We start from the raw sequence: 24,168 nt of genomic DNA, 5'->3' as shown, positions 1-24,168 counted from the left end.
AAAGCAAAATTATTTAAAATTATTTGGTTCTCGCTCAATTGTTATATATTTAGGTACGTATGTATATAGAAATGTATGTAAGTATATGCATATATTTGTTTATGTAGATATTTTTTTTAATCTGCTCGCTCGTATATTATAGCATATTTATTGAACTTGTCTGATTGTCCGCGCAAGTTGCAAATTAATTCAGCCAATTGAAAATTATTAGCTTTGCGCTCTCTTCACTTGAAATGTGCGCTGCGAAACGTCAAACAAATTAATTTTACTGCAGTAATTGATAAGATTCTTCGTTCTATAAAACTATGCACGAATAAATATATATATTATTTTATATTAATATTATTTTTTCTTCAGTTTCTTTCAGCATTACCAATTTGCCGCTTTCCTCTGATCATGGACTTCAAAATTGAAGAAAATCGCCTGTTAATACGATATAAGTATGTTAATATGTCTATGTATAAATATCTGAAAAGTTAAAAACAAAAAAAAAAACAGCATGTTGCTTAATATTTTTAATTATCTGCCAAAACAATGGTAGTGCATTGTAAAAAAATGTATGTGAATGTATACATTGTTTGTGAATAAAGTAATTGTATTAATATAAAATAAAGCGAAAGAGAAATTTATAATGTGCTTACTAATGTAGTTTCTATACTTGTATTAAGATTTCTTAATTTTTAATATGCCAAGTGGATTAACCACAACGAAATAATGTGAAAATAAACAAACCAGAAGAGCGATGTGGAAAAATATTTATAATAATAAATAAAAAGTGTGGTTAATGTTGAAAAGTAGTGGCAACAGCCGGCGTAAAATAGAAAACAAACAACGCGTTGGAAGCTGCATACACAGAAAGCAAAGAGAGCGAGCCGAAATTTACAAATTTTGGTGACTGAAAGGTGAGTTGAAAATAAATTCATTAAAATTATAATACTACATGATTTATTTCATAAAATTCAGCAAGACGTGAGATATATATGTATTTGTTTCAATTGGAGACTCTTTAATTTAAGCATTTAAAATCACAATGATGAGAGAATCTTACGAGTCAAATGCTGCTTGTATTTCAATGTTCTTTAATAATCAGTGATACATTTTGAAAAATTTTGAATTCCCTAGTTCCCGTAGTCGATATCTAAGAGAACTACCGAAAAACGTTGTCTGGCGGTGAGGAAGATTTTTCTGCTTAAAATTATTTCAAATCCCAAATCCAAAGTGTTTTTACTACTATAAATCAATACATTTAATGATCGAAGTACTAGTGAAATTTTTATTTTTGACAAAATGGCGGCTTCACAAAAAAGTCGTAGAAATTTTCCTCACGCCGTTGAAAACAGCGTTTCGAGAAAATAAGTGGATATTATATTGTTTCAATACAAAATCGGAAGCTAATGCGTGTTGAGTTATAAACGCATCGTTTTTTCTGCACAACACCACTACTTTTTAAAAAAATAATCCTTATTATAATGACTCTACTTACAGACGTAAATATGCATGTATGTACGTGTACATGGTAGACTACTCTGCCGCAAGCCTGCAGTTTTTTTTATAGATTTTACCCTTCCTCATGTAGAAAGTTAAGGGGAATGGTGCTGTGGCAGATGCCATCTGACTTGTTACTTAACTTCCCCACCAACATCTTACATTTAGACATTTTTATTTATTTTTAATTGGCGCTATAATCAACTCTGTCTCTAAATTAGACAACTCCTCCCTAAAATTTACACTAAGATATCAATTCCCTGAATTATGTATATATAAATTGGTATACACGTTCTCTTCTAAATTGGCATATTTAATTAAAGTACTAGTATTATTCAAATGTCATGTGGCAATTTTGTTATATTGTATTTTTGAGCTGTTTTTCTAGCAATTGAAGAGTCAAAATTGTATATACAACATTAATTTATATCGGCATATGCTTTAGAGTACAACTGGGTATACAATATACACATACATATTTATATACAGGCATGTGCATTGCACATAAGTATATGTAATTTCGTGGCAGAAAGACCAAAATCAATGTACGATTTCGGGCAAAGTAGTATATTGACCTTTGTGAACTAATTCGTCATGTGAGAGAAAATATATTTGAGTTAAAAAGTAAATTACGTTACAGGGTGTATCAAGTTGTGTGGTAGTGACATATATTTTGGTGCACGCAAAAAATAAAACTTTTTATAAAACTAAAAAACTGTAAACAAGGAAATGCAAATGCAAGAAATTTAAAATTTTAATAAATTTTAATTTCTTGAAAATTATCGCATTTTTCAAACGGCGTTTAATTAATTAGTAAGTGTTTCACATATCACAGCTACCATAATAACGTCTATAATGAAAAAAATGACTAATAATAGGCGGTTCAGGACTGAGAAAGTTGCCATTTAGCAAAGTAGCGAAGGGGTTTTGGTTCAGGACTTTTTTTTGTCTCGCTACAGTCGGGTATAAGTAACCGAAACGGTACCGGATTTACATATATCCGGCTAAGGGTTGTCAACGTAGCAGCATATTCTCAAATATTTGGCGAGCTTTCTGCTGCTACAGATATTAGCAAAAGCAATAGTTCAAGATTTTTTTTTGTAAAAAGCTACTGCTTGTTCTATTGTCAGTTTTTGTGTTCAATAAGGAAAGGGCGCCATTTTCCAACTTGTATTTACTAAAATAATTTGAAAGCCAATTGTTATATTTAATCATTTAAATTTGAATGCTAGTAGACATTCTTCTAATAAACGTCGGCCAATTTTTTAGCAATATAAATATTTTGCATTTGATGTAGAAAAAAAAACTCCAAAAATGCTAGGTTCTGGGTTTGAACCCGGGCTCTTTATACCTTTGATTAACTTAAAAAGCATACTTATTTATATCCTGCACAGGGTATATTAAGTAAGCCACGAAGTCTGTAATACTTAGAAGAAAACGTCAAAGACCCTAAAAAGTATATACAGTCAAACCTGGTTAAGAGAGAGTTCAAGGGACCATGCTTTTTTTCTCTCTTTTAGAGGTTTCTCACTAAAACGACAACATGTTGATTTTTCGTTTAGACATTATAAGTTGTTGCAAATGATATTTATCAACTGCAGTGAGCATGACAAATAAGTTAATACAGTTAAATATTATTTCTTTGAATTACAAGAAAACAACTAAGTTCCTGATTCCTGAAAAAAAAGAATGAGTCATACATAACAAAATTCTCGCTTATATAGGTAAATACGAAAGAGGCTCTCAGTTGTAGAGGTCAGGATGGGAAAAACGAATCTCACTTATGGAGGTTTCGATTTCTCACTCAAAGAGGTTTTTGATAAGTCAAAGTTCGGGATCTGAGAATTATTCTCACTTATAGAGTTTTCTCGCTTACCCAGTTCTCTCTTACTCAATTTTGACTGTATATGTTTAAATGTCGATTTAGCCATGTCCATCTGTCTGTCTGTTCGTCTGTCTGTATATACGCGAACTAGTCATTCCGTGAGATATCGATCTGGAAAACTTTTTAATTTGACGAGATATCTTCACGAACTTTGATATATTGTAGATTATTAGCTAAGGCAACAGTACAATCTTTGCAAAAATTGTTTAGATCGGACCGCTATAGCATATAGCTGCCGTACAAACTGACCGATCAAAGCTCTTGTAAGGATACTTTTGTATTTGTGTAGGGTATTATAGCTTCGGTGCAGTCGAAGTTGACGTTTTTTCTTGTTTTTTGTAAGAAACTTTTGAAGCTTTTATTGCTGTAACAGATCCCTCACAATTCATAGGTATACGTATTATATCTGCAAGTAAATTATGGTTACTTTCATTGTATTACTTTCGTCCTTATTCATTTAATTCCAAAACGAATATTCTACTTAATATATAATATATATTTCAATAAATTAACAGTGTTATTAAGGATCACTTTTTGTATTTACATGCACATAGTTAATAAATATGCATATTTGAGTATGTAAATATATGCATACTTATGCTCATATATAGAATAATGTTCGTCTGACTTATTTGCTAGACTTTTTGCTAAATGACTGCAATGAGCGTCGTCTGTGCGTTAATAATGCCACACACATACATAGTATGTATATTAGGCTATTTAACACATTGAGTTGTACAATTGAAATAAGTTAACTCCCACTTTAAGTTACGAGCGAAAATAAACAAGTTTTTCGGCGCACAAGTTTTTCAATTTATTTTATATTTTTTTTCGTTTATTTTTTTCCATTTATTCAAATGCATATACATTATTTTATCAAATAATATTTTATATTTTTTATATGAACGCTGAATTGGCTTTGCATTTTTAGTATTGTGAATTACATAGAGAGAGAATTCACACCCACATTAATAAATATTTACTTATTTCACATACTTATAATTAAATACTTGTACATGATTATTTTTTATTTAATTACTATTAGCGTCACATACTCAAGGGCGGCATAAGTATTTACATACATACATATGTTATTGTTATTTTAATATATTTCTGCATTATTTTTTGCTTACTTTTCGCTTTGTTGCTCTTCTTCATATACCTATTGTCTGTTTCCTTTGAGTTTTCGACACTCTGTCACACACAAGTTCACAGTCATATTTATTTATATACACTAATTTTCATTTTATATTGTATATTATTTTTTTACTACAATGCACATTCTTCACTATATATGTATATGTATGTGTGCATAGATCTACATATATGCATATATATATATTTTTATGTATTTTAAATATTTTCTCACTTTCTTACTTGCGGAAGAATACCACAATTTTGCATACTTATATTTTTGCTTTGTCACTTTGCGTACACGTTCGCCACCACTGTACATGTAAAATGCGTTTAGCTGCGCAAACACAGACGTATTTTCCCACTGCTTTATTTCAAATACAAGCACCGCCTCGCATGGCAGCCCTCTAGGTCGAGTTCGATTAGACGCTATTTCTTTTGATAAACTTTTTTTTTTAAGCTAAATTTTTATTTGAAATTCACGTTGCAACGACCACACATTCACGACTGTAATATTTCGACTATTTTCTTATTAACAATTTGTATTTAATTTTACCATCGCTGCAAAACTCAACACTCGATCGGTTTGAGAGCGGCTAGCGCTCGGCAAGCTAATACGATGGTGACGAAGAGCGTGTGTGGTATTGCAACGGCTAAACGTCAAGAGTCAAGAGCGGAACTCTAAGATTATTGTTTGGTTGTCGCACCAGTTTGACTTCCATATATTGATACATACACACACTATATGTATAATTATGTATTGTCTACTTTTCAAGGCACATACATAAGTATATGTTTAAAGTGCCGCTCTCTCGTTTGTTCGGTTGTTGATTTTCAAATGTCGGCTGATCGGTTTTCACGTCACATCATTTTTTGTGCTCAAAACGTGTTTTTCAAGCGTATATCTGCGTTAATCATGCTTTTAATTATACACGTAAATAAGTATGTATATATTTTTATTTTTGTGTTGTATATATGTCCATGCATACTTATGTATCATGCTCCGCTCAGTCTTCCGCTAACCGATCGTTAATTTGATCTTACTGCATTCCTAAAATATCATAGTGTCGTGGACGCATATGTAAGTAGTTCTGTTACTTAATCACCATGGTACAGCTATGTTACATCGTTTTTGGCGATCTTTGAGGCCTAAGTAACACAATCAAAGCGTATATTGTTGGCTGTAAGTTCACGATCTCATATAAATGAAGGTAATTATAGTCTAAGAGCCAGTGGACGACGTGTTTTATTACCTCAGTTGTTGGATGATCTCGTTAGATTCTTTGAGAACGAACGATATAAGTACATTTATTCTGAAACTTCGTGCAACTTATTTTTTCATAACTACATATATGTACCGTTTAAAAGCACTAGCCTTTACGGATACTATACGTAAACAAAAGCAGAGAACAGTGTTTTTCATTCGTTTCCACTAGAGTCGATATTACATAATCGGAACGAGTCCAGTTTTTAATCCGTCAAGCACTTTAAGTTCTCCGGCATTCTAAATTGTTTTATATGTAGAATGGGTATCTTGTATCTAGATTCTACGAATTCATTATTTTAATTAAATAAGCAAGTCTTTTAAAAGCAGAGTAATCAGTTCTAGCCGCACCTAGACATTGAGACTTCAACACAAATGATTTCACTGGCTCGTGTAAGATGCCTGCATAAACCTCTCAATCGCTTAAAAGTGCAAGAGCTTACTTTTACAGAAGTATATCCAAATACTCACCACAAATTAGAAGAGCAATAGAAGTAAAATCTTACCAAAGATGTCATTATAAAATATTTATTAAAATATTCTTCTAAAACTAGAATATCTGTTCGAATATACATACATATGTCTATATGTAGGTACGTTTCATCTCTGAGCATGGCACCACGTTTTATTGAGAAATGCAAATATTAGATAATAAAAAAGGCTGTTATCTAGTGAAATATATGAGGAAAACGTGGAAAAATTCAGCGTATTAGATTAAAACTTTATTTACTTTATTTTTAGATAATCACTTTTAATTACACTCACTCCGTCTACATAAAATTCTGGTGCTCACAAAATGCATACGTCCATACATTCGTCTAAACCTAGTAGACACCTGACGTAGCCAGCCCATAATTCACAGTTTCTACGTCAAATTAAGTAAATATGTAGTACTTTCATACTTTCATACTTTCATACTTTTGTACTTTCATACGAACAAATATTGATTTAAATATCACTCACTCACAGCATCACTATTAAATTGTGAAATTCAAATAAGAGAAATCATTGCTCTTAACTTGTAGAGAAGCATCTGTTGACTGGGCTTATGGTATATTCGCCCGGTTTCCTTCACTATCTAACCCTACATCACGGTGTTCGCTGTTGAACTGTTGGTTTAGACTATATCAAGTACAAAATCAATATCACCAGTATTCCTAGTTAAATGTATAATTTATGATCGTGTAGGTTATATAAATTAATTTAAATTAAATTAGGTTTAGATTAGAATCGAAATGAAGGTATTATTGAGTTTGACGATTTGTAACGATCAGTTAAAATCAGTTAACCAGTTAAACGTATTGTTTTTTCAAAATGGCACATAATCAAACGTCAGCCGATGAGTTTTTAGGAGTACCGTTTAGGTGTTATTTCGTTAATTTATATAGTTCATACGAGGAGTACCGTTTAGGTGTTATTTCGTTAATTTATTTAGTTCATACGAGTATGAGGTTTTTACTTTTTAATGGATCCCAAAACACACATTGCACCATATACTCATGAAAGGGCATAATGCGCTGGAAAAATAATACTAAAATAAAAAAAACCGAACAATTCAGCCTTGACTCTTATGGTATGGTAGTGACATATACAAGTGTATCAAACAAAAATAACTATGGTACTTACATACAAGTCATATACGCTTTAATTTAAAATTCCAAGAGCACGACATTTTATATTCTATTATAAGAAAAGAGAAATCAAATATAGTCGACTGATGTGCAAAAGCTTGTAGAAAGCAAGCAGTAGCTGCTACAAAAATATACATATTTACATACATATATAAATCAGTTAATAATTAAACAAGCGAAGTGTGAATATGTCGACTTTGTATTAATACGAGTTAGAATTATTAAGAGCGCCGACTTAAACTGTTGAGAGCACTGAAATGTGCTCAAATTAGCAAATCACTCGTTTTAACACTCTGTAAACAGTTAACAGCATGAAACTCTGTTAAGCAAAGCATTTTTCATGTAGACTTAAATGTTAAAAGAATTCTTTAAGGATTCTCTAAAATTTCCAGGCTTCTTCGAATGCCCTACACTGTAAGTCCCTAAGCCATACAACAACTCCACGTTCTCCACCAGCAAGCCCACGAATTTCTCAAAATATCGTAAATATTGATACTCGTATACCAAAGCGAGCCTTTACTCTCGGTAGTTCTCTCAATTTTTCATAGGTCTGTTGGCATAATCATTTACTATTTGAAGTGACAAGTCTTTGGCCTATGACTTCGTTTAACTTTTATGTTCGAGTTAAACGATGAAATTTTATGCAAGTCTCAAAAAATATTAACAAAAATCTTGTCGTTTCTTGTGATTTCGTTTGTTGCCGGTCTCAGGTGTGTAATGATGTATTCATGTTTCTGACATGATCTCAAATCGGTGCATACATTCATTCTTATTGCGTCTGACCAGTGCCAGATTATGCTTCGAATTCATGTCTCTTAAATTAATGCTGAAAAAACGGATCAGCTTCCGCAAAATCTTCTTCATTTGTAAAAAAATATGACCTGTGCGTCCTTTTGAGATAACTTACTACTCAACATGATAAGGTTGGCATCATATGTGCTGGTACGGTTACGACGAAATTCAGAAAAGTAGTACTGGACTGGAGCAGATTTGCTTTAGCACTTATAAAGCCACACCAACGGTGTTTTATCCCATCAGAAAGCAATGTTTTTTCTAAACACGTATTTGTAAACAAAAATAACAAAGATTAGATTTTAAGATCAATAAGCTGAGAATAATTGGTTGCATTGTCAAGAAACTTAATAGTATTCCAAGTTTTGTTTTTAACTTTTGAAAGTAAGTACTCTAATGCAAGAACAGATATACGTTTATTCTAATATTTCATGCCTAAAAATTAAAAGTTCCTTATTATTTTACATATTTAATTTAATATGCTTCATTTTTTATTTTTGTTACCTAAAACAAATTTAACAATAATTTTTGGTTTATAAAAGTATAAAATATATAAAGAATAACCTAGACCAAAATAAAACATTACAAAAAGCCATATAAAATTATGGAATAGATTTTATGTTTACTAACCACTATAATTGTCAAAGAACTAGAACTAGACAATACATGCATTTTTACTTTTGCATAAAGCTTCACAAAGTCACGCACATAGAGCTATGTTTATGAAAATGAGGGCATTCATAAATGTATTATCACTACAATATTTTGTATAAACTCGCCTTTACATACTTACCTACCTGTATATATGTGTAGCTGAGTAATTGGAAACTGAATTTTATAAAATAAAATGCTTAATAACTGTTGCTAAAACTAATTTTTTTCCACACAAGCTTATAACTACTAAGGAATCCGCTACAATTAAAAGCTAATCATGTTGAGCTCGTTGTCGATTGCATTGAACTGCGATCTGTTGAGCTCGTGCTCGCTTCTATACTGAACTCCGACAGCTGTGTATCAGCTCTTTCTAATATTTTTCCATTCGCCTGCACCGATGTGACTAACAGTGGTGCATTCTCCGGTTGTATTGATATGGCTTTGCCCACAATATGATGGGTTTGAGTATCCAAATTATTAATTTTTATTTGTTGTATAAGACGATTCTGTAAATGCAACTTAATCGGATACCATACCAGCATTACAACGCCAATTACTATGCTGATAACGCCAAATACTTGTAGGCTTAGTAAGACTCGCGGTAATAATTTGAACTCTTCTGACAGCTGTGGTGAGATGCGCGTACGAGCTTCGAACCAAAAAAGCGGGAAAAAGATGCGTCGCTTATTACGGAACAATCTACGTACAAAGAAATCAAATTAGGAACACCATCAATTGGTAGCGGAAATTTGGAAATTCTTTCTTTACTTACCTAAAATCAGAAACCGGTTCAACCAAAATATTAGATTGTAAGCGTGCCGACATCTCCAACATCAACCCTGTTTTCGGTTCTAACACTAAGTAGAGTTCGTGTTTTTCTTTGTTCGGCTTTAAGCCGTCCACTTCGCTGAGATAATATGGATCCGCATCGTAAAAATGTGGATAGGATAGAAACATTGGGGACCCAAACCAACATGATGTTATGTTCATTAGACCGGATGGTACGCACTCTCCATTGCAATGGCACGCATTCTCGGGGTATAATGTGCCTGAAATGGCAAAGTTAAAATAAAATTACATCTAGTATGCTAGACCGAGGCGAAAATTAATAAACAATATTAATTACCATTATCAACCATGCGTTTGCCACCCTCATAACGGAAACCTTTAACACCCTCCACCTCCGCTGTTTGCGCATAATCCATTGTAACTGTACGACAGACATCCGATAAAAAGAAATTCACCGGTTTGTGTGGCTGCAGATATAACGTCTGAAATTCGCCCGGCGAGCCGTAAACTTTCGCACATTCGGGTGCGTATGCGTGTGTCGTATCACGATAGTTCCAGGTGTGTAGTTGTCCGAATTTTCGAATATCATCAGCGCCGGTGTGTATATTGAATGTGCCTGTAACGTCAGCGCTGTAATTGCGCTAAAGATGGAGAATAAATATAAAATTTTCGAAAAGCCTTCTTAAATAGCAAAAAGCAAATGCACCTACCGGATAACAGTAACCGAATTTGTCGAACGGCACTTTCACATCTATTAATGAAGTCGGCAAATAGTTGGCCATATTCAAAAGTACATCATCATAACCCTCAAATAGTAACTCATTCACTGACTTCGTTAACGAAATATCACCGTTATAGACATTCAAAGCAATATCGATCACTCGACGACGCAATGAACTCCAGCGTTTCGCTTTAGCTGCAAGTGACTGAAAAATATAATATATAAATGATCAATTTATTTGTTTGACTTCAATTTCAGCACTGTTACTCACCACCGCCAACGAGTTGAGAGTCACTATTTTGTCTTCCAGTTGTCCCTTACTGTTCGCAGCATCAAAATAATATTTACTTTGTTTTTTATAAGTCAGTGATGCATTTTGTGTGTGCCATTTGATGTCGACTTTGTGTGGCACTTCGATGAAACGATATGGTCCCAGTTCTTCGAACTTTGGTTTTATATCAAGATTTTGAAAATCTTGTGGATTTGTCCAATTAAATAGGTAGAAATCCAGTGTAAGTTTCAAAGGTGGTGTTTTCCATAATTCGAAAATTTTTGAACCGGGTCGTAGAATCATTTCCTATGAAAAAGTACATTGTAATTTTTATTAAAAAGGTTATTTTACCTTTGAAAAAGAGTATTCTCACCTTTTCTAAGAATTTGTTTAACATATTTTCACCAAATAACACATTTCCTATACCTAGTATAACCAAACACAATCCAACTAGATTGAATATGAAGCGTCGGTTCTTGCTCGGCATCATTGCTATAGCGAACTTCGCCGAAACTGAAATAGTAAAAAATATTAAAATTATAATTATGTATATGTTTATTCAAATTCTGTAAGATGATCGAAAAATTAAAATGTCCAAAAATTTGATTTTTATTTTATAAAATTTAGTTGGTTTTTAACAGCTGTTCTTTTAAGCAAAAATTATTCTGTAAATTGAAAAAGGAATTTGTATTTCCTTTCCGCTATAACGATAACGTAGTATTTCTGTGGCATTAAATATTTCGATCCGCATGGGGGATCGTAGGGTGTGCCATTATTTATCCTAATAACGACAATGCCATTGAAAAAGTGTTATTCACTGATCAAATTTAATCCGGACTGACAAAAAAAACCTACATTTTCACGTATTTTAATAAAAATTTTTATAATCGCATAGTCTCCTGCGCCAATAAAAGCATGTTAACGCTTAATTCTATTTTCCATACATTTGTTCTAAACCTCAGCCACGTCTCGTCACAAGAAAAAGACGTTGGTTTTACTAAAATTCAGATCTTTTGATAGGAGTCTAGCATTGATACGCTTCATACTTAAAACCTCTGCTATATGTTTGATGAAGTTTTCGGTGACTTCCGACCTTCACTGAATGCTTTGTGGCACTCACAACACATTTTTGTTCGCTATAAAGTAGACTCCCCAAAACTCTTCTGCAACATTTTCAACGATTCCGTATCCACGATTCCATTGGAAACACACAATTTTAAGCAAACCCGTTTTTAATTATTTTTTTTTAATGTTTAAATGGATCAGTCCGGTCAAAATCATCATTGGTCAGATGGTAATCATCCCAGAAATCGATAGTGTTGTATCATATAATTCATCTCTCTTCCCTATTTTTCCCAGCTTCAAGTTATTGGGTAATAAGGTTTGTATTTAACTAGTATTATTATCAAATTCTAAATGGCAACTGACAACAATTTTTTGTTGCAAAACATTGCTTTCGTCACCGTACTAAATCCATAAAATTCTAATTATGTAATCAGTTGGTGAATTCTAAACGAGGCTATAACAATGTATCCTATAACTTTTTGTTCTATTTAAATTAATTAAAACTGTTCATTTTGTCATAAATAATCTCAATTACTTTGGAAATCATGCAAATGAATATTTCATTAAGGCAAACTGGAGTTTCAACTGAATGGCGGTATCACGTATTTTGAGTAGTCATTATAGCTGTTTTACTTTATTATAATATTCTCAATGAACAGCATGTATGGAAACCTATGTTTATGAAGCGTAGCATTCATTGTTGCATTGATTTATTTGACAACCCCTTCAACGCTTTCGACACTACCTTTTGACTATAATTAATGCGCGGACAATTTGTTATCAAATCACTGCAGCGATTACAACCATTTGGTCGACCATAGAGTCATAAGTTACAACATTTTAACTAGAAGTAAAAGCGTAGACAAATTTTAATTGAATGGCAGTAATAAAAAACAGTGATATTTAACAAAGGTACTAATTAGCAGGTAATTTAGCCTACATACAACATGTGTAAAATAATCTGCGTATTTATTTAGATGTATGTATCATTTACTAGAATTACAGTTCAAAGTTTCAAAAATTGTAATAAAATTTTGATAAACATTGTAATGCATTTAACGAATACCTTAAAACAATTGAGGAAGATAACTACAAAAACATGTAATTATTTTTTAAGATATAAAACGTACTATAATTAAGTAGGCAATTAAACTAGAATGGTTATAATGATTCGGTAAAATACGGTCCTAATAAATGTAATGTGCGTATCTAATAAACTACTAGCGTTCTCTCTGCAAATTTGGTAGAAACATTGCGCTGTTACCGTTCACATAATTCTAGGTTCAGAACTAGTCCTTCCAAAATGTTACAGTTGGGTAGTATGTAACATATTCCATTTTGGTTATTTCATATCTCGCAAACCATTTAATTAATTTCAACTCAATGTACTGTATTAAACATTAGATCATCTTAGCACATTTTAAAAATGGACAAAACCAGACAACAATTACGTCTACTAGTTATATAATGTCAGTTTCGCATCTTAGTTAGATGCTTAGGATGGTCCATATCTGTGCCATGGTCTTAGGCACCATATACCAAATATGAGAATGTGGGGTTTTCTTTTTGACTTTGTACTGTATATATCGGGCAAATTTTCATAAAGTTGGTAAAATTGGATGAAATGTTCATAGTAGATTTTTGAATAAATCTAATTATTCATCCTTTTTAAATGCTAATGTTTTGCGACAGTATCTATTGTTCAGTAAATTTCTCTGTTCTTCTGTGATATATTAATATATAACCCTTAAAATCACTTTTTTACAGATGTAATTAGGAAGTTCTGTAATATTATGAGAGACTCTCTTCGTAAAGTTTATGAGATATTTTTAATCTACGTATTCCCAGGTTTCTACTACTTTTGTTCTGGATATGATCTCAAATTTGCAATAGAAGAGTCCATTCCTTAAGCAAAACAGAAACTGAAAAATGCCGAATATTGAAAAATTCAAGCTCACAAATAAGTTGTACCGAACTTAGATCGCGAACATTATGGTATTTACCTGCTACTTAGTTCGCTCGTTAGTCAGCAATTTTTATGCATTAAAAAATAAAAATTTATATAAAAAAATGTCACTTCAACCAGCAAGCAACCGGAATTGTATTTATTTTGTCGTGTTAATATTTTATATATTTTTAATTTAACTTGATAAACATATTTCAATATATTTTGCGTATTTTTCAATAATTTTGTGTTTCTAGAATATGCATACATACTTCGGCACGCATAAATAAGCATTCTAATCAGAATGTTTTGACGTTTTAGGTTATAAGTCACGTCAAAAACCCACAATTTTGTTGCCGGGTCTTAGGAAATGGAAATCTCAGTAATTTGGACAGGTTTTTAAACAATAATGCTGATATTATTTATTTTTGCAATATATTAATTTATATAATAATATATACTTGTATGTATATATTTTTTTTTTCTGTTATTTTATTATTATATATATTTATGTTTTTTTTACTTTGTCTTTTGTTTTTTATACCCTGAACCGGGTATATTAATTTTGCAACGATGTTTGTAACACCCCCAAAGAAAACGTCGGAGACTCTATAAAATAGATACATATAAAAATTATCAGCGTGACGAGCTGAGTCGCTTTTTAGATGCCCGTGTGTCCTTCTGTATATGCGCGAATTATTCCCTCAATTTTTGAATTAACAATCTGAAATTTTGCATACGTCCGCCGGAATCGCCGATATCGGACGACTATAGCATATACATAAGTGCCAGACTAATTAAACGATCAAAAACATGTTCTCGTATAGAAACTTATTTTATTTTTGAAGGGTATTATAGCTTCGGTGTGAAGTTAACGTTTGTTTTTTAGTTTTGTTTTACTTTATATAATATTTTTTTTTTATAATTTTTATATTATTCTAAGTGAAAGTGCTTATTTTTGCCACTAATGTTGCAATAAATCTGTCATTGTGCACAAATTCGCCTGTTTATCTTTTATTGTAAATCTTTAGTTACATAAAGCGTTGCCAATTGTTTCAGTATTATTAGCAACTTCTTTGCCTTTTATTCATTTGAATTTTTTTTAATGGTTGCATTTAACTACGCTCAATGCCTATTATTTTTTTATTGCTTTAATAGTTTTACTTTTGCACAAATTAAAAAAAAAATAACTATTACATCACTTTCATTCAAATAAATTTTCTAGTTGTAGCCATAATGCGCTCACTGCAATTTAATTCAAGCAATTAACTAACCAATAACTTTGCGACACATTTTTTTTTTAAAGTTGACTAATATGTTCTCAGCAATTTTATTGCATTTTATTTAAAGCGATTCTGACTAAACCTTTACCACATCGTTTCAAAAACCGACTAAAATTGCACTCAACCCCAAATTTTTATGCTGCATTTGTCCAGTTTATCAGTATCGAAGAAGTATTGAAAAAGAAAGTGTTTTTATCAGTGACCTTTTATGAGACTGACATCAACATACCAACACACACATATGGAATTACACTTGCATTTATCGCTTTATGTAGGATAGCCCCTCTTGGTGATGTCTTATCGCATTTGGTTACTTAAAAATACCGTTCATACTTAAGTTATGTATTAACATGTATTAACATGCATTAATACATAATATACATACCTACACACACACATATACACATATGTAAGTACAAATATTTCCGTGTGTATGTTTCAGTAGTTTTCTGGAGACAACCAATCATTCGAATCCGTACAAAATAATAATAATGCAACAACAAAACTCAACCAAAAATATTGCGCAAAGTATTTTCTTAAGTAAACAAGTGTTTTCGTTTACAATGATAAGCAAGTGTTTTTTTTTTTTTTGGCTCCGCCGATAATGCGTCGAACGTTCTACCATCGATGATCAAATAGCTAGCTGACTGTGCGCCTTAATGTCATTTGCCGGTTGTAAACACACTTTTACAGTGTGACTAAACCAAGAAGGTACAAAGGCACCTACAAGACTGGTGATAGACGAAGTTTGAAAAAACAGCACTAGTCGTAAAATTTATTATTTGATAATTAATTGATTATATTTAGAAATGTTTGTATGTGCATATCGATATAAGTCGTGGTGGTCGTTACTTTCAAATTTAATTCATCACTGAAGGCAACCCTATTTTTAATTTGACGATTTTCTTGTAATTATTATTAAATATTCAGGATTTCTTAACCAACGAGTCATTTCATAAAATGATCACCCTTTTGAAATGGTGTTGGTTTTCAATGAATCAAAAAAATATTTTTGCTTCCTCAACTCTACTAAGCCACCCTCTTATTCAGTACATATTGTACAAAGGTACAATGTGTTTCGAAAAAATGAAATTTCATTGATCAGCACATTTACGCTTATTGTACATATTTTATAGGAAGCCGACGTTACGTCATCGCTCCCGAATACGTCAAAATACTTTTACGATCGAATACTTTAAAACGACGTTTGTGTATACAGATGTACATAGGATCACATAATGGTTATTGTCGATTCTCTATCAGCTCAGATTTTCGTTTACAAGACTTTACATTTAATTCCAAAGTTAGCTTGGCAGTCGTCAGTGTTCCACTGCTATTTTCAATGGATAAATGTCTACAATATTTAAAAAGTTTTTTTTTTATGGTTTCGAAAACCATCTGGTGGTAACAAATATCGTTGGCTACTGAATAATTTTGACTATTTAACATTAAATTCGTAAATTGTTGAGAAATATACTTAAAGTATAACGATCATACAAGCACAGTGAATATAAAAAGTTATAGTGCGGTTATAACTATCGAATAAATTTAAGTTCAATTTTTACTAACAACATTTTTCAAGTGATATTAAGTGATTTATCGCATAAAAAGTCTTCTAAAGTTTGCACGTGCACTCCACTCCGCGCGTTATTAAACAATTTTGAAAAATGAAAGTTAATTGGCAGAAGCACTAATGCGTCAAAACATCAAAAATCTATCAATATTCCTGAGCGCCTGAAGTAGATTTGTAACCAATTTTTATTAATCTACTTGCGGCTCCGGTTGATTTAGATTTATTATCATGGTGTCAGCACAACCAAGAAGGAGCTCAAGTTTTTTATTTTAGTTTCTTACTTACATCAGAAAATTGTTTCAAAAACAGTCACGCCTTGGCAAGAAAATTTCCGAATGTATTCCTGTAAATTTCCACTTTTAGAATACATTAAAAGCGGAATTTTCGAAATTATTTTCTCGGCATATTAAAAAGAATTTCTCGCGTGTTATTATACAATAATTATGATTAAATTTGCCTCCCAAACACTCTTGTTCTGAAATTATCTCAATTATTTATATGTACATAAGTATATAATTGATAACCCCAAATGCAAATAGTTGGCCCTTAAATTAATGCAATTAACACACGTTTAACGAATTTATAAGATTTTCCAACATCATCGAAAAGAAATTCTATATACAATATGTAAATATTTTGCTATTGATAGTGATAAGCTTGTCAACTAAAAGTTTTAATTAACACATATTTGTGATTCCGCAATAAATTAACATTAAAATCAGCTGATTCATGGAAAGGAACAGTAAAAATGGCTGCTAACGGTTTCTTATGTCGTGTTTTGTCTTTTCAAATCTGCTGTCAAAGTAGACACACGTGTTTGACATTTATGTAATGCTATAAAGTACAAACAAACTTTCAAAACTGTGTCGCTTGTTACTGTTTAGCGAGGTTTTAAAGCATTATTGGTCCATTCTTTTTCAAATATAATATAAAGTCAAAGCAAGTAGTAGTAAAAGTAGTGAGTGTTTTGGGCAACTTTTTAAATCCACTTGACAATAACAAATGTTCAAATGCTAAAAGCACTCTGCAAGAATTGTAGAGCGCATGAAACCATCACTTTATTGGGAGGCAACTTTGGTTACCAAATAATGTCAAGAATTGGGCCTCTCCATTGTCCACATGAGTCATGTGATTTAACTCTTTTAGATTATTTTTCGTGGGAGTAAGTCAAGTCAATGACCTGAACTGATAAACCAGTTTTGATCGGGCAGTTGGAAATCAACATCCGGTCCGTTCTTGGCGGCAACTCTGAAGACAGTGTTGCAAATTTATATCGACATGATGGTCTTTATAAGGCGGAAATCCGTTGAAATACCCAAATATATGTACACAGTTTCATAAATCTGTTGCGAATATTATATTATTTATAAATTGAAATTTTCGTAAAGTTTTAAAAGAGTACGCTTAAATTACATTTTTTTTTTAATTTTCAAGAAGTCTAATATATTCAATATATTATATTCAAAAAAGTTAGAACATATTCAGTTGCTGCTGTTTAAATCCGGGCTACCATCATCGGCTGCTATTACACACTTGCCGTTAAGTGCAGCGCAAGTGCAGTCTTCAGGGCAATGCCTGCAGACATGCGCGATGAAGCGTGCCGGCTGTGTGCGATAAGAAAGACAGCGCAGTTGGTTTTTTGCATATTCTTTTATATAAGAAAGAAAGGCTGATATATTCTACAGATTTTAGCCACTTGGTGACAGCGACACTTTTGTCACCGAATTCCACAATTGAATATTGTTCTGTCACTTGTTTTTGCTGCTCTTACTGTTATCACTTGAATTTTATTCATGTTTTTTTTTTCATTAAATTCCCTTCAAGATAATCGCTTACATATTTAATTATCAATGTTAAATTAAACGACTGATTAATATAAAATAAAAAAATGTTTCACTTACAATTTACACAAATTAAAAATTAACTTTTTTCCAGTTTTCTATTTCAAGCTCAGCTTTTCATAAGTAAGCGCATAAATGTTTATTACTATTAATCTTCGTTTTTTTTTTTGTTAAAGCAAGGTACTCTTAACCGTTGTAGCAGTGAGGATTTGAGTAATAGCTGTTTTTTAGTTTGCTCCTTTGCTTTGGTTGGTAGCTCAATTCGATTTACTTCACTTGATCCGCGCTTGTCCGCAGCTTGATAATGACTGTGTGATCACTTTGTCGGCTGTGTAGCAAAATAATATTCTGATATTGTTTTCAGTGTTTTTTTAGTAATAATAATCTAATGCTAAGATTTTTTAATCTACATACGCGTTTTATATTGCAATTATATATTATAGCTATGTAAAGAATACTTACGTATTAATCTGTATATGTTACATATAAATATGCTTGTATCAGCCTATTGAAGTGCATTGGGAAAATAATTAAAAAACATTAAAAAATAAATATAGTCAAATAGTAGAGGCAATATGAAATTAAGACATTTAGAAATTTAAGTAGAGTAATTACTGGCAAATAAAAAGTCACAGTAGGCAATTAATTGATTGGAGACTGCTTATAAGGGTTTATTAGAGATTTTTGAAATATATACTAGGGCACACCTAGGGTGACATTTAAAAAAAATTAATTTTTTTTTCATTTTTCAATTACTTATATCTTTGAAAATAACATACTAAAAATAGTTTTTGAGTTGCAGCCTTTTAAAGTATATATCAATAGTTCATATAGACAATCAGTTTATCTTTAAACTCGTTTTTCTTAAAACTACATTTTTCAAATTTCTTTCTTTTTCCTAGATGGCCACAGTTTTCGGTAACGCCACAAAACATCCCGAAAATCAGTACCGAATTCTTTTTATATGTGTAAATGTAATAAATAAATAGATCTTCATACAATGACGTAGCAGTTTTTCGGTTTATTCTAAAATCGAATTTTGGCAGTCCAAAAATGTTGGGTAAAACTGAATTTTTTTTTAATGCCGCTATTTTGTCAATATTTTTTTTCGACCGTAGAACATTGTACAGACTCTTCTAGAGATAATTTTTTTTATGTCTCATTGACGTACATAGAAGATGGAGGATTGTTTTTTCATCGCCGTCAAAGATCGCGTGTAACACTAAAAATATTACTATTTTTATTTAAAAATTTTACAGTGGTTTTCAAAATATTTCCCACGAAGGTATATTGTACTTTTATACTATTATATTCGTTTCAACCAATTTTAGAATATCTTTGTGCAATCCTTTGCATTTTGAACGCATCCACCGTTACGGCTAGCCTCTAAAATCGTTAATCACATAGTTTTTTTTTTATTGTTGAAGATGAAAAGGAAGCCATCAGTTTCCAAACTATAGAAGACGATTCATCAACTAGTGGTTTTAGATATCAAAATTCTTTTGTTTGTGGCGTTTTGTGAAACTTTGTCTGACTATAACGCCATGACAGTAACATAACCTTTATCATAAAAAGGGCTGTAATTTGCTTTGATGTATTTCGTAAAAGAATTAGATGAGTTTCATATAACCTAGAAGATTGTAGCATATTCTAAAACTAGTAAGATGACATATTTTTTCATCATCTTTGCTGCAACACGAATATCTTTGAAGATTTTTATATACAAATATAATAATATCATATCTTGGTAATGTCGTAGCAGTCAAAAAGTCCATACATTAGCTATTCATAGAATTTGAAATCAATATACACATACTTTTAGTTCTTCTGTCTTCTATCCAACTTATGTACGGCTCATAAGCAACTGAAATCACAGACTAGAAATTTTGTAACATAAATTGGCTTCTCTCGTTTAGGTCAAGAACCGTAGACATCCTACTTACGACCTAGGTGCATACAAACCAAAATACCATATATTTAGTATGTATAAGTATACTAACATAGTTTAACAGTTACAGTTAAATGCCATTATCAGGTGATCTCCGACCTATGTATAATATGTCGCGCGACTAAAACCTCGTGCCACAATCACGCCCAAGCATCTATGCTGTGTGATGAAGTTACACACGTACTTAAATTGAAACATACTTACTTATTTTGCATGTGTATATCACCCATCTCCTTCGATGTTGCTGTTATTAATCGTGTGCGCGTCAGCGTTGTTGTCAATATTTCATGTAATTATCTATTAGAGACGTTCTTCGATTTTTAGGCGTTTATATTTTAATAGGACCCATTACGAGAACGTAGATTAAATATTCTTAACAGCATACGTATGTATGATTTCAATCCAAACATCGCACCACCATTTGGGATAAGGGTCATGAAGGCTATCAAGTACAGATATGTTAACACACATCCATATGCTCGTTAAATGTCTTAAGATGCATAAATGGTTGCGATAGCATTAGTATTTATATACATATGTATGTACATACATATGTATGTTAGTGTGGGTAAAAACAAAAAATATTTTTTTTCATACTTATATTTTCAGAGTACCAAGTACATATGTATGTTAGTGTGGGTAAAAAAAAATAATATATTTTTTCATACTTATATTTTCATAGTACCAAGCGAAAATAAAAATTCGTTTATTTTGACCCTCCCTAATAAAATATAATTAGATTGAGGCATACCCGCGAGCTAAGGTCTATTGTGCCTTCCCCTCAGCCACAACTCATCACATAGGCCCAGCACACTGATAATTCCAGTATCCTGTTGTGTGCTATTGAGGCGATGTGATCCCTTTTCAGATACATAGGGCCTTTATACTGCGTCTACAGACTACTATGTGAGCAGGTGCTCAGCGGAAGCACACAAGATTCAGTAATGTCAGAAAACATGGTGAAGCTTCGTAAACTTGTGTTTGCCAGACTCAAAAAGTAGCTCGATAGAAAAGATTTCACTGAAATGCAGAGGTCAAGATAGAAAGAAAATATGTATTTTGAAGGCATAGAAAAATTTAAGAACCATTATAACAAATTCATTGCTCCAGAAGATATAATACTTAGTTAGGTGGTTTCGTGGGAGAGATATGAGTTGAATGTAGGTTAGGTATATCGAATTAAAGCTACGCACTCCGGCTTTGGATGCTTCTCTCTACTAAAAAGATGAAAATTATGTCGAAATATTTTATTCAACACAGTATTCTTTCATTGTTATGGTAACGACTTTCCAGCCCATGTAGAACCACAATTTGTGATATTTTGTTAATTAGTAAAAGAAAAAATTCATTTTTTCAATTCATAATTGTCATATTCACAGTTAGTATATTAAAATTGCATTTATTCGTTTCATAAATATGTTTGCGTTATTCAAATTGGTCAACAAATGTCAACAAAACTTCGAGATCCGGCATAAGCTTTACCCCAGACAGATGGCTGGTGGAAAAAACTTATTTTCACCGATAAGAAGGCAGACACAAAATTTAATCTGCAAGAAATTATTCTATTCTTATCTATAAATGTAAATATGTGCGCTAAAATAAATGCATACATGCACGTACATATATACATATTATATATATTATATATAAAAATAAAAACTTCTCAAATGCAATTAGATATGTCCTCAAGTTGGAAGTCATGAATGGAGGCGTACAAGACGATATAGTAAATTTATTTAATCGAATCAAACAAGAACAATAAAGTAAATATACTTATAAGCGCGCAATTTCGTGGTGTCATCTATTTATTGTTTATATGGTATATATGTATATTTAAATATGTTCGAGTATGTATATAATACTGAGTATGTATGGAGGAGGCGTGTCATTAATGCCAATGAAATTTAAAATATTATTAAATGATTTTTATATTCTGAACAGGTTATATTAAGCTTACCACGAAGTTTGTAACGTTGGAGACCCTATAAAGTATATACATATATTAATGATCAGCGTAACAAACTGAGTTGGTTTCGCCATGTCCGTTGTCGGTCCGCCTGTATATACGCGAACTAGTCCCCCAGCTTTTGAGATATTACATCTGAAATTTTGCACCCATTTGAAGTTGTGTCTTGATTGGAATCGTCGATATCGGACCACTATAGCATATAGCTGCCATACAAACTGATCGATCAATACCATGATAAAGATCTTTATATATATATTATATATGGATTAAGCTATAAGAAATAACTCTGTGAAGTTCATAAAAGCTGCGGTGCAGCTGCGGTTAACGTTCTTTCTAGTCTTATACCTTTTTTGAATATACCTATATTTGAAATACAAAAAATGACTAACTTATCATACTACCCTAGTTCGTATTTTCAAATTAAGCACACATTTTATTGCATTACAGTCCCGCTGGCAGGGGAGTGTTCGTCTGATTTTTATAAATTTCATTATTTCGTACCTAAACTTATAATAAACCAGAGTCTATAATAATACTATACTTATACAAACTGTAGCCTACTATTCATAAAAATTAAAAAATATGCAGTCCCTGATTTTAAAAGCTGGCTACTAATGATTTTAATATTTTTTCTTATTAACTAATCTCGGCTGGTTTAGCGCATCCGTGTGAGCCACAAATATTTGAAATATTTAAAACGTTCCAAGAGAATGTTGATAAGAGTTTTATAGATAAGGCTGCGAAAGTCTTTAAAAAGCTTTATAATATAACCTAGAATGACATTTCAATATTCATATTTTATTTTAGGGGAATTAATTATATTAAAAATAAATTTAATTAGCCGTATAGAAGACACATTTATTGCGCTCATTTAGATCAGATTATCACTTAAGCATGAGAAGCTAAAAACATTCAAGGCTATATAAATACAAGTATGTTCTCGCTGTTAGTATTAAATTTCGAAACGTATGTGTTTTAGCGATATTTCTGGAACTGTTATGTAATCGAATAACGGTTACGAACTGGCCCCTTCGATTTTATTAATAGTTTTCTATTAAATTAATGTACTCGGAATATATACACGTAAGAGGTAATCTTGATAAAGATTAAATTGATTTCAAAATACTAATCCATTTTGACGCCATGATGTATGTGAATTAAAAATGATGTCACATAAATTTCCCGTGATCACAAATATTTATTTATTTTTGCAAAGCGAAAGGAAAATAACTCTATAGAATCTGATTTTGTGTCATAAATAGATGAATTCGGTTCCTACATGCCTATACGGAATTCAAATATTTTTGCCCATCAGGTTGATATTTTTAAGACTGCAGGCTTCTCGATATGTAACACTAAATTATACAGACATCAAAATACTCTTTTGCATCACGATCCAGATTTAATTTTAAACGTTTCGTTTCGTTCGTTTAGTGTATGAACTCGCACTACATGCTATTAAGTTTAGCACTAATTGTTTTGGAGATCCCTTGCTTTTGCTTTAATTAGTTGAAATCGCATCTCTAGTTTTATTTGTATGAAATGGACCACAACCAGTAGCGCCTATTTGTTTATATTTGCTGTCACTTCTTCATAATTATTATGTCTACTCATTATTATTCGATTTGAAAATATTTCTTGTTCATTTCTTTCTTTATCTCCGTTAGTTTATTCGCTTGACTTTAGAAAAGATTTGTTTATAAGAATTATGATATGCTTAACGAGTAGTAATTTAAATGGTGATTTTTAGTTGTTGATTTTTGAGGCGATAAGCGATACTGGACTAAAATAGAAAAAGTTGCTATTATTCGTATATTATGATATACTTTGAGGTGGGTTTCATATGGTAACTGTATTTCAATCGTCAAACCGTAGGAAGGGGCGTATCGAACAAACATGTCTATCTAAATGAAAGAAA

The 24,168-nt window shown here is 31.7% G+C and overlaps 1 protein-coding gene across 1 annotated transcript in view; it reads right to left on the bottom strand.

The window, feature by feature from the left end:
• santa-maria (scavenger receptor acting in neural tissue and majority of rhodopsin is absent) overlaps positions 1 to 14,944 on the bottom strand; it is a 31,504-nt gene extending 16,560 nt beyond the window's left edge. Inside the window, exons 1-7 of the mRNA XM_070106169.1 lie at positions 14,911 to 14,944; positions 11,000 to 11,139; positions 10,627 to 10,932; positions 10,345 to 10,560; positions 9,972 to 10,275; positions 9,618 to 9,894; positions 9,124 to 9,544 (exon numbers count right to left, since the gene is read on the bottom strand). Of these exons, the coding sequence (XP_069962270.1) occupies positions 9,124 to 9,544; positions 9,618 to 9,894; positions 9,972 to 10,275; positions 10,345 to 10,560; positions 10,627 to 10,932; positions 11,000 to 11,139; positions 14,911 to 14,929 (1,683 nt within the window). The 5' untranslated portion in view covers positions 14,930 to 14,944. The remainder of the gene's footprint in view (positions 1 to 9,123; positions 9,545 to 9,617; positions 9,895 to 9,971; positions 10,276 to 10,344; positions 10,561 to 10,626; positions 10,933 to 10,999; positions 11,140 to 14,910) is intronic.
• Positions 14,945 to 24,168: the final 9,224 nt, after the last annotated feature.

The sequence above is a fragment of the Bactrocera oleae genome, chromosome 3 (genome assembly GCF_042242935.1).
Source record: "Bactrocera oleae isolate idBacOlea1 chromosome 3, idBacOlea1, whole genome shotgun sequence".
Lineage (NCBI taxonomy): Eukaryota > Metazoa > Arthropoda > Insecta > Diptera > Tephritidae > Bactrocera > Bactrocera oleae.
Note: the sequence above shows the minus strand (reverse complement) of the source record. Positions and strands in the feature narration are given on the sequence as shown.